Below are 12588 nucleotides of genomic sequence, written 5' to 3'. Positions count from 1 at the left end.
ACGTGCTGTTGGAGTGTAAGCAAGGTAACATTTATAGAGAGATTCAGGGAAACTGGTAGGCTGGACTGAATCCTGGAGATGGGAAGTACAGTGTCTGCACTCTGAAGGAGGGGTGTTAATGTTGCATTTTTATAACTGTAGTGTAGGCATGCCTATGGCAAGACAGTGGTGGAGTGAACGATGATGAAAGTTTTTCTTTTTCAGGCCACCCTACCTTGGTGGGATATGGCCGACGTGTTAATAATAATATGTAATCTTTCTTTACTCCATTGCTGTGATTTGTGCATTAGTAATTGCTCTAATGTATGCTAATACAGTATTTACTGTTGTTTCCATTGTGTATAAATGCCAAGTGTCTTTTTTCAGAATTCATCAGATTTGCCAGGTCTCATCCAGATTATGATCATAACATTCAGTGACATGCCACCAGTGTACTCAAAGCCCAAGAGCGCACTGCCCACCGCAGGATCACCGTATCCCACCCCATACCCCACCAACCCTCCAGGTGTGTTCCATCCTCCTTACTTGTCTTGGGGTATGTGGCTCACACATTTGTGAATAACTTGCCACTTGACATCCACTCTTGCATAATTCGTCAGGGAAATTATTTCCCAGTAAAAGTAGGCCTTAGACAAGGATGTGTGATGTCACCGTGGTTGTTTAATATATTTATAGATGGGGTTGTAAGAGAAGTAAATGCGAGGGTCTTGACAAGAGGCATGGAGTTAAAAGATAAAGAATCACACATAAAGTGGGAGTTGTCACAGTTGCTCTTTGCTGATGACACTGTGCTCTTGGGAGATTCTGAAGAGAAGTTGCAGAGATTGGTGGATGAATTTGGTAGGGTGTGCAAAAGAAGAAAATTAAAAGTGAATACAGGAAAGAGTAAGGTTATGAGGATAACAAAAATATTAGGTGATGAAAGATTGGATATCAGATTGGAGGGAGAGAGTATGGAGGAGGTGAATGTATTCAGATATTTGGGAGTGGACATGTCAGCGGATGAGTCTATGAAGGATGAGGTGAATCATAGAATTGATGAGGGGAAAAGGGTGAGTGGTGCACTTAGGAGTCTGTGGAGACAAAGAACTTTGTCCTTGGAGGCAAAGAGGGGAATGTATGAGAGTATAGTTTCACCAACACTCTTATATGGGTGTGAAGCATGGGTGATGAATGTTGCAGCGAGGAGAAGGCTGGAGGCAGTGGAGATGTCATGTCTGAGGGCAATGTGTGGTGTGAATATAATGCAGAGAATTCGTAGTTTGGAAGTTAGGAGGAGGTGCGGGATTACCAAAACTGTTGTCCAGAGGGCTGAGGAAGGGTTGTTGAGGTGGTTCGGACATGTAGAGAGAATGGAGCGAAACGGAATGACTTCAAGAGTGTATCAGTCTGTAGTGGAAGGAAGGCGGGGTAGGGGTCAGCCTAGGAAAGGTTGGAGGGAGGGGGTAAAGGAGGTTTTGTGTGCGAGGGGCTTGGACTTCCAGCAGGCGTGCGTGAGCGTGTTTGATAGGAGTGAATGGAGACGAATGGTTTTTAATACTTGACGTGCTGTTGGAGTGTGAGCAAAGTAACATTTATGAAGGGGTTCTGGGAAACCGGCACGCCGGACTTGAGTCCTGGAGATGGGAAGTACAGTGCCTGCACTCTGAAGGAGGGGTGTTAATGTTGCAGTTTAAAAACTGTAGTGTAAAGCACCCTTCTGGCAAGACAGTGATGGAGTGAATGACGGTGAAAGTTTTTCTTTTTCGGGCCACCCTGCCTTGGTGGGAATCGGCCAGTGTGATAATAAAAAAAAAAAATAGAAGATTTTAACTTGATAAACTGGCCTAGGAAATCTGTTGATCAACATCTCCATATTACTGTATACAGCAGTTGTTATTTCATTCCAAGTACCCTGATGCTGGTGAAGTGATCTGGATTCAGTGAATTAGAACTACCCCCTTCCCTGAGTGCCTCATTACCTTTCATTAAGAATTTAGCTAATGCTTGCTACATGAAGCTTTTGGTTTATTTACTCTACGGCTAGAGCAATACCAGAAGTATTGCCGATACTGATACAGATACTCAGGTTTTGGCTGATACCATTACCATCAAAATTAGCTTATATCCAATGATACTGCTACTTGGTCACACACCTAATTTGCTGTATGCACTAAGTATTGAATCATTAACCATAGCCACATCCATACAGTTTAAGAAGATTCAAGCATGCCACTTGACTTTATCTGACAAACACTACAGACCCAACTTGAGTCTGATTTGTCAACTAAATATATATATTTTTAATGTAATCAGTTATTCTAATGAGTTTCTCATTGATTGCATTCACATTTGTTTACCTTATCAAGTTTAAATCATTATAGATCTGTGAATATCAGCATTATTACATTTTGCTTTTGGTACCAAGTGATTGTTAATGGCTGTTTGTGCTTCATATTTACTTATCAGTTTTTTTTAATGAGAGTATATGTTTTGTTTTTTGCTTTCACTGCCACACATTTCTGTTTTTGACTGCAGAAAATTACGAAGTATAGTTCTTGTGTACCAGTTATTTGTGTAGAGAATTGTACACCAGTTATCTGTGTAGAGAAATATGTTAATGGAAAGCCACCATCGAGGAAAATATTACTGCCCTGTCACAAGCAATGGACACTTCAATCATAATTTAGATTTAAGGCTGCCTGAAATGCTGTGCATCTTCGGGGACTTTCTGTAAAGTAGTAATATACGTCTATCACGCTAACTGTAAAATAAACTGTATTTCACTCTGTAGAAATAAAGTATGAGGAAATGTTTGACAGTCTGCACTGGCCATATTGTTGACCTTTCCTTTCAGTCTCATGAACAAGTAAGAAGACCAGTGCACCTTAATCTTCCACTTACACTGAGGATGGTTCATTCAGTGTACTGGTGCACTTGCTGCTACTTTCCATTGCATTTCTTAATACTGCTTGAAAAATGTTATGGTGATACATGATGTGGAAAAAAACACTTACGTACAGTTCAGGACATTTTTTAAAGGAAACGTTACGCCGTATGTGCCAAAATGTTTCCTTTAATAAATGTCCTGAACTGTACATAAGTGTCTTTTTCTTAATACTTATTATTTCTGATATATTTCCTTTTCAGTTTAGGATTTTTTTCCCTAGCTGGGACTAGGCGGCATCTGAATAAATTATTTATTTGAAAATGTAAGATATAAAGTCACACATGATTTGAATGGATGTAATATAACTCATGCCAATTCCTCAGACAGAAGTACATATATTTGCCATGTCTGTTTAAGGGTTCAAAAGTTGTTTTTTTTATCCTTTTTTCCAGTTTAAACAAACCTGGCTTCAATTTTTCAGGTTATATGCCTTTGCCTGGTGGAGGCCCAAGCCCAAAATATCCGCCAAGTCAGATTAGTGGTACCGGAGGATTTCCACCTTACCTAACACAACCCGGCTATCCACCCACAAGTACACCTTATCCAGTCTATCCTCCTACAAGCTCAGCAGGTTACCCTGCTTCCCAGCCGGGAGGACCCCCCATCACCTACCCACCGTACACTGGGGGCATGCAGTACTCACCATATCCGCCCACCACCACCACCACATCAAATCTCACTACTCAGGCAAGTCTTCCATTTTAACTAAACAGAGTTGTATTGGATGACTCGTGCTTAGGAGGAAATGTAAAGAATCAAGTTAAAAGAACAATGCTGTAGCGTGTAATATTACACTTGATCAAATAGTGGGTTGGTAAACAGCAGCCAACCATGGAGGTACTACTGTCTTCCCATGTGAGCATAAAACACATGCACACACACACACACCAGGTGATATGTTGGTAGACACCAACCATCCCAGGAGGTGCACGTGTCCTCTCACATGATGTGAGCTTCTTGATCTAGGGCATTTCCAGGAAGTCATTTTTTGGTGCTGTGCTGCTGTTGTGTAGTTTCACGCATTAAATTTGTGGGTTCATAATATCTTAGGAAGAAACTACTTGGTACTGCAGGATTTTTTAGGTTAACTAGGTACTTTTGTGTTACCTTTACTTGCTCAGAGATTTCCTTGACTGCTGCCAGTGATTACTGGTACATGATGGTAGGTGAAAGTGAATGCCTGCAAGTGTTAATGCTAAACGTTTATTAGAGAAAGGATTGCCTGGCTCGAGAGGAGGAGGTTATTTAGAAAATATTGAATAAAGTATTGATTAAGAGGGAGGGAGGGAGGGGTTAGGGGAATAATATCAGGAAGAGCTGGAGGGAAGGGGTAAAGGAGATTTTGAATGCCATGCGCTTGAACATTTAACAAGCTTGTGTGAGTGCAGTAGATTGGTGTGAGTGGAGGCAAGTGATTTTTGTGGATTGACGAGTGTGAGCAAGGTAACGTTTGTGAAGGGATTCAGGGAAAACCAGTTAGCCTAACTTGAGTCCTGGAGGTGAGAAGTACAGTGCTTACACTCTAAAGGAGGGGTGAGGATAGTGCAGTTCTGAGGGTCATGTGAACTATGATGTCAATATGCTTCTGGAAAGATGGTAATTAAATGACTGAAGGTAAATGATGAATGATGTGGAATTTCACATATTTTTGGAGTGAGCCATTTAAATATATATGTGAAGGAATTTAAGGCACTGCTTACCCAGGTTTTATAAAGCTAGGAGGAGCAGTGCCTCCACTCTTGAGAGTGCAGTGAAATATTGTAGTTTGATGGGTCAGTATTGCACAAAAGGAGCTTGTGAGTGTCAATGTGTTGAGTTGACCTTAAAACTTATGTTTACTTTTTAGTCTACAGCAACTGAGACAAATACAACAGCTGCAAGCACTGGCACCATAACAGAGGAACACATACGTGCGTCGCTCATCTCAGCCGTGAGTGATCGAGTGCGTGCCAAACTCCGTGACAGCTATGGAGGCGCTCAAGCTGAAGTTTCTGTTTTAAGGCAGCAACAAGCTGACCTCAATGAAGGCAAGACCAAAGTTGAGGGCTTGATCAGCAAATTGGAACAGGAGCAGGTAAGGCTTTCAAAGCATTAAATTTCTTTGTGTAATTTCCTTTAAAATATATTATAAGTGTAGTAGGGATGACCTATGCCAAGGCCTGTACATCTGTAAATACATCAGTTATTTTGTGTTAACATTGGGTAACTCAAATTACTGTAGTTTTTAATTCTGAGAGACGAGTATACCCATACATCCATCCTGTTATAAAATTCCAACTGGTTCACAAATACCCATTCAGTTGAAGAAGACATAACTTATAATCTTAATCAGTGGCAGTGAATTCATGCAAAATATACCTTTGGTTCTCAGTTTGAAAACATCTTCGATTAAAATGTTATTTTTATATTTAAGTTTTTAAATAAATAGTTATAGAGGAAACTATTTGAACTAGTCTCAGTAGGTATTTGCTGCAGTAGCTTACATGAGGAAGAAGGGTTTGATCTTATACCTGCCATTGCTAAGATCATTGCTTAGATACCTAACCCAGTCTCTTAGCTTCTCAAATTTATTATTTTTTCAGGCTGAATTGGACAAGAATGTAAGAGTGTTGCGGGAGAGGGAAGCAGAGATAAAGTCTGTGTTGTCTCGACTCTCTTCTGCCACTGACCCACTAGATGTTGACGAGGCTGTCACCACCACTGCTCCACTTTACAAACAGTATGTGTATCATTATTTGTGCACTAAAAACATTTGTAAATATTCCTTCACATGTGTTTTTAGGAAGTTATTCTTTTAGAAATGCATTGTGTTATTTCTAAGGACAAGTACTTTATCTTGCCAAAGCTCGAGGTTATCATCCCTTCATCAGACTCTGTCCAAATCCACTTAAGTTCTCCTTAACTTCTTATTGCAATTTCTTACATGCACCTTTCTTCTTGGCTAAGTGCAAACCATTTTTTATCCTAAGCCGTTTATGCCCATATATGAACTCTTATTACTCTCTCACCATGCTATAACTCCCTCTTATTTTTTTAACATATCAGCCATCTCCCACCAAGGCAGGGTGACCCAAAAAAAAAGAAGAAATGAAGGTTTTTCTTCTTTGCACATATACAGGAGAAGAAGCTACAAGCTCTTTGATCGTGGCATTTTAGTCTCCTCTTACAAGACACACGCCTTACTGAGGAAGAATTTTTCTGCACTTCCCCACGGAGAATGCCCATCTTTGCTTCATAAAATTTGTTTATTCTTGATTATCTTTTCCAACAGTAACCTTGGCTTGTGCCTAAATTACAGTAGTTAAACACTGCTTTCTATTTCTAATGAGATTTATTGTGGTTGCAGGCTCTTGAATGCATATGCTGAGGACCAGTCCACACAAGACGCCATCTACTACTTGGGCGAGGCATTGCGGCGAGATGTGATTGATTTGGATTCCTTCTTGAAGCACGTCCGTTCACTCTCTAGGAAGCAGTTTCAGTTGCGTGCAACAATGATCAAGTGTCGAGCAAAGGGCAACATGGCCGGTTAAGATGCTGACAATTACAAAATTCAAGCCAAGAGCTAAATTAACTAATTTAACATGTTAAGAGGAAATGTCGATGGAGGTTGTCCATTGTTTTGTAAATTTTTTTTTGGCATTTGGCATGTATTAGAATATGTTTTGTAAAGAGATATGCCCATGGTTACACTGGTAACATCACTTACTGTCTTGAAACATGAATTTTACAGTATACAATACTGACAGGATAAAGAATTAGGTACATGTACAACATCCACGCAGATGTGGAAAAAGACACTTGCATACAGTATAGGACATTTATTAGAAGAAATCATTCACCATGAGTGGCTTCTTCAGCCCTAATGAATGAAGAAGTGACTCGTAGCCAAACATTTTCTCTAATAAACGTCCTGAACTGTACATGTCTTCTTCCACATCTTGTCAGTATCTCTATACCATTTTTCATATACCCAGATGTTGCATGTGTCTAAGTCTTCAATGTTGTTATAAAATACATGAAGAGTGACTGCTTGATGGAATATCACATTAATTGCACACCTTGATAATCCATAGGGATGTCAGGAAGCATTTCTTAACATAAAATTGATACAGAAGTGGAATGAGCCGAGCAATGGTTTACCGGAAGTAGGCTTCATACAGAAGTTCAAAAATAGACTACGATAATGTTTAGTCATGTCATTTGGTGAAAAGTTACAAGTGAGGTTGAGAGCTGGAGCACACCCCATCCCTCACAAACTCCAGCAGGTAATTGTGAACAGATAATTACTAAGTTTATTGTCGTGGATATATGTTAAGACAGTCACTACTGTGTTGCTGTTCATATAACACAAATGTTTATAAGAGTTAATGCTGACTTTGGTATTTTTTTTTTTTACACTGTTAAATTTACACTTGTACAGTAGTTATAATTCGGTATATGGCCCATATACAGTATTTAAAACTGTTGAACAGCATGCATTTTTTTTTTTTAGTTAGTGGGAGACGACCAACTTGTTGAAAAAAAAAAAATGAACAGATTTACATACAGTTTGTAAGTTATTACATTTTTCAAAGCAGGCATATTTGTTTACAGCAACAAAATTCTTATAGCATTTACCAAAAGAGTATAAGCCCATGGGAGTCTTTTATATACAATAGTTTCCTCTTTTGTAAAAATGTTTTCATTTTAATTACCATAGTTCATATATTAATGTTTTCCTAGGTAAGTTGTGTTTGCCATGATTGCTTCTTTATTTAATGATCATTAATGTTAAAAATCAGAATGTAAACATATACAACAGCATCAAATACCATTTGCTAAGGGCACATTTCATGCACCTTCATTGTTTATTGTTTGAGAGAAACATCTTAGTACGTGCTAGATAAATTTATTTCATACGTTTGGAATCGCCTTAGAGCAGTGGTCCTCAACCTTCCTACACAAGGTTGCCACATTTGATGATCAAATGTGTGATGAGGGCCGTACGGTCGTGTTGACGCTGTGCAGTGTGAAACTTACATAAAAGTGAACTCATAATTTCATGTGAGGGCCACATCTATTACTTAGAAGGACCACAGGTTGGGGATCCCTGCTTTAGAATCAAGAAATATTGCTTTTGAATTTACTACAGTTATTTAAAATTTCTTGTGTGTGTGTCATCTGAAGTGTTTCTCTTTTTGTGCTCAGAGCTGTTATTAGCTAGAGGGTATCTGAATTGCACTAAGAATTTATTAGAAATGATTTTACTGCATATGAAAGCTGTTTTTTCCAAGTGTCTGTTTATAATGCACTTACCAGTTATCATTGTTACGCATTTTTTATACCATATATGACTGAGTGTCTTGGTTGTCTTAGTGTTGAGCCTTGGTACAAGGAAAGCTTCTTGGAGAGTTAAGAAAGCAGGTGAACTTGTACAGTAGAATGGGTGTTTGAGCTCACAAATTATTATTATTGTAATTAGGAAAGCACTGCACCTGCAGGGGTTATACAGCACTCGGGGAGTGGGAGATCCAAAGTAAGAGAAGATAGGTTTGGATCAAGGAGCCTCCCTTGAAGGGCTCACGAGTTAAAAAAAATGATCTGCCATGTCATTTGATATATAGTGTAGTTAGTAATAAGTATTCAACTAGTATTGCTCCTTGTAAATGTTATTTACATAGGCATTATAAGAAACTCTCCACCTGTCGAGTTTGACAAGAAATTGCATGCTGAGGTAGACTGAGGATTTAAAAATGAATGAGGCTGTAAAGTGGTCAGCAGTTAAGGTTTTAGAGAAGTTCGTCTCTCTATTCAAAGTATTTCAGTGATTTGGAGGCTTTTCAGGCATGCCGTGAGATCTAGGATAGAGATGTAGTGAAGGTTGGGACATGGCATAGCACTGGCACTTAAGACAGTCTTTATCTTAAGAGGGGATCATTCAAAACTCAGGTAGTTAAAGGATGGACATGCATTAAGCATTCCTTATGGTAAAATGTGCTTATCTAAACATATTGGCTTCATCTTCATGATTAGCATTATGCCTCATCAGTGTATTTTGTGTAACTAGGAGACAGCCAGTGGCTGGACCTCTTCAGTGACAGTCAAGATCATACCCTCACTGTTTATAAAATGTTGCTTCTGAGTTTGAATCTGTGTTTGTTATATAAGGGTTTTCCAATATGTATCACGTGTGTGCAGATGCCACAAAATATCATTAAAAAGCATGTCTTAATTTGAGTTTCTTGTGCAGTGCTATAATAAGTCAATGCAGGGAGAGTATATATCCATTGCAGCCTCTGTTGGTTTCCAGTTAATCCTTGTTGGAAGATGCAGCAACAACACAATCAACTTTTGCCAAAGAATTTCATGGGCTCATTACATGTTGTGCTTGCTTTAACGGATAAACAGTATGTATGTAATTGGCATTGGAAATACAGTAGTCCCCCTGTGTCCACGGGGTGTACATTCCAAGACCTGTTGTGGATACCTGAAGCCGCGGACAGTAGCAAACCCTATACATAAGTTTTTTTTTTTGCTTGCTTACATGATAAAATTTAAATGATAAATTACGTACAAAACATCAAGAATTAGCTCTTTTTCATTGACGTCAAGCACTTCACAGCTTCTCTTAGGCTTTGCCAACATTACTTTTGCCCTTTGGTGTCATTATTCAGCAAAATTAAGGGTTACTTTCTGGCCATGGTAAATCGTGGATAGCTGAATCTGCAGATACAGGGGTACTACTGTAATGAGCAATGCACTGTGTTCCAGCCGGGGCTTTAGTTGAGGAAATGTTTTTCTAAGTCATTGAAATATACTCATGACAATAAGACTGACATATTCACTACTTGAACGTTTTCTTTTAGTAAGCACCTTAATGAGCTTTTTGTAGTACATACTGTAGTAAATTTCCATTATTTTTAACATTTCTTTGCATTTGAAATTATCTTTTCATTTCTTATATACTTTTTTCTAAATAAAATTGTGAAAATAATTTCTTGTTAATTCACTTAAGTTCTTTTTTTTCATGTGTGGCTTGTATGTTGATTTTATTTGATAATTGACTTTATTTTTAAAGGATAGCCTGAGAGAGCATTACTCTGTAATTAAGAAAACTCGGCACAAAAATGACTGCCATGTTACAAATGTAGTCCAATAACATAGCGGTTTACTCTTCTATAAACTTTTTTATTTGTTCGGATGAATAAATAATGCTCATACTATATATATGTAGCTTTGTACATACTGTAGGTCATACTTTTAATTTAAAAACTATGAAGATGCAGGTAAATAAATATTATAATCTGTTACTTGAAGTGTTGTAAAATATTTCACAATTCCTTCCTAGTTCCTAGATAGATAGATGATGAGATAGATTACTAGTAATTGTTTCTTGACAGCAGGGAGGTGTGCATGATTGATTTGTAAGATGAAAGCAATTGCAAGTGTTGAAGTTAGTTGTAATTCATAATTTTCATTATTACTCAGTGGCAATTGCTAACCCTTAGGGGTCATTCAGTGCCTGAGCAATGGAATTCACTTAAATTTGATCCAAGGAAGTTGATGGTAGCTTTAATTCTTTGAATTAAAAGGCCTTCAACATCAAGGTGCCTTCCTTGAAGGGTCATGATTTGTAAGCCTGCACCTTATTGGTAAACAATGGTAGGCACTTCTAGCAAGAATGAGGGATTCCTAGGGTGGTAGCTAGTGGCATTAGTTAGTAGCATGGCTTGTTGTAACCAGCTGAAAGGTGTTATAAATATGCACTCATTAACAGTATTGTGCTTGGTTTGAATGAGAGATACCAGCCACACACCTGTCCAGTGTTCTCTAGTAACTGCCCTAGACAGCTAGGGAAATAATGCATCATAAGGAAGGAAATAACCTCATTGGTATAGAGTGGTATTGTAAATTACACAGCCTTTTGAGTTCTCTTGAGCTTGAAAGCCTAGTTATAGAAAATCAGTGATTTTTGGTTGTCAAGGAGGCTACCATCAGCTCTGCCACCAGTGCTGCCTCAACACTGTTTCTTGCTAATATGCAATAATCTGAGGTAGTCATGAAAAATTTTAGAAAATAATTGAAATTAATGTACATTAGCTTTTGCTGAATCTTAAGTACTAACAACTACAGAATATATACAAGTAAAAATGTACAGAGATTAGTCAAAAGTGATAACCTGTTACTAGTAAAACTGGGACTGAAGTCACAACAATGTGGCTGGAAGAGTTCACAACTTCCACAATTTAGACAGGGAACTTTAGAAGACACTATATAAGGATATTGATTAAAAAACTACTACTGTATCAGATTGTGGTCACTTAGCATTAAATGCCATTAGTACAACTGATAAAATTAAGAATATTTCATATTGGTGGAAGATTGTTTTCTGATGGCAGAGCTGACTGTAACGGCATCAGTAGCAAAGTTAGCAAGGATACTGCAAGTGACAGAGGTGAAGGAAGCAAGAGTAAAGTATATACAGTACGAGAGAGGAGACTGGTAACGATTTTGCAGTAATTTATCAGAGATTGGAAATTCTAGGGGTACAAAAACTAATTTAAAGAATATAACGTCACAATACCATGACTTGAACAACACACAAATAATCTGCACATTTGTCATAAGCTTCATTCTCCTATGTGCGGCTTATCTGTGTAAAACGAATCATGCTGGCAATACCTTTTGTACAGTAATTATAATTTGCTTATTCATGAATGTTTCTAATTTAAACAGTCAAGTAATAAATGTCTGGAAAATATCTTAGACAATCCTTCTGGCTTTGTATTTTGATAATATTTTCAACACTGATTATTTTCTTTTAAGTAAAAGAGGAATAGAGATGATAATACAGTTCTGTAATAATTACTGATATGGGTTAGATACAAAAAATTGTTGGGACATTCAATGGGATAATTTCTTGGGCAGTTACTGTAACTAAATATTTTTTAAAGCAATTGCAGAAACAGATAGGAAAGACACTGCAGTGAAGTGTTGCATGGAGTGGCATGCTGAATGACCCATATGGGTTTAGTGCTTCTCTGACAATAATGACAATTGCCCTTACGGTGGTAAGTACTGGGTGGACTTACCACTTTTATGTCCCTCAGGCACAAGTGTAATGACTTTATGTGCTCACCTATTTGTGGTTGCAGGGGTTGAGTCACAGCTCCTGGCCCCTGTGCATCATGTACTTTGCTCCATTGTCAGGTAACATTTAGTACAACTTGGAAGTACGTACTTTATATGTGATTCAAATGTGCTTTTTAAATGCAATAGTGTGATGCCCTGAGATGATACCACCTATTAAGGGACCTGTGAGTGAGCTATGATACAAACCCTGTCAAGTGTCCTGTATGTGAGTCATGGCACAAGACCTGCTGAGTGACCAGAAAGTGAGTCACAACACTTGACCTGCCAAAGACCCGAGAGTGAGTGACAAATGTGATAGTCCTGACATGCCTCGCGGATTGTTTAGTGCATTAGATAGTATTGATAACTGCTGTTAAATTAATATACCATTAATCTTGAAGTCAATCAAAAACAAAGTACATTATCCCATGTTATGCTTTACGGAGCCTCTGTGATTGGTATCATATGGTTGAAACCTTCGAATTTCTCACTGCTGTTGCTCATGTAGAAAGTTCTATCACCAATATTACCATATAAACTTGTAA

At 38.1% G+C, this 12588-nt stretch overlaps 1 protein-coding gene across 3 annotated transcripts in view; it reads left to right on the top strand.

The window, feature by feature from the left end:
- TSG101 (tumor susceptibility gene 101) overlaps positions 1–12588 on the top strand; it is a 39367-nt gene extending 26779 nt beyond the window's left edge. For all 3 annotated transcript variants that reach the window (XM_070097818.1, XM_070097808.1, XM_070097797.1), the window contains 5 exons: positions 367–505; positions 3351–3616; positions 4776–5003; positions 5512–5648; positions 6276–12588. In XM_070097818.1, coding sequence (XP_069953919.1) covers positions 367–505; positions 3351–3616; positions 4776–5003; positions 5512–5648; positions 6276–6462 — 957 coding nt within the window. In that variant the 3' untranslated portion in view covers positions 6463–12588. The remainder of the gene's footprint in view (positions 1–366; positions 506–3350; positions 3617–4775; positions 5004–5511; positions 5649–6275) is intronic.

The sequence above is a fragment of the Cherax quadricarinatus genome, chromosome 4 (assembly GCF_038502225.1).
Source record: "Cherax quadricarinatus isolate ZL_2023a chromosome 4, ASM3850222v1, whole genome shotgun sequence".
NCBI classification, from domain to species: domain Eukaryota; kingdom Metazoa; phylum Arthropoda; class Malacostraca; order Decapoda; family Parastacidae; genus Cherax; species Cherax quadricarinatus.
The sequence above is the reverse complement of the archived record's forward strand: the minus strand, read 5'-3'. Positions and strand labels throughout refer to the sequence as shown.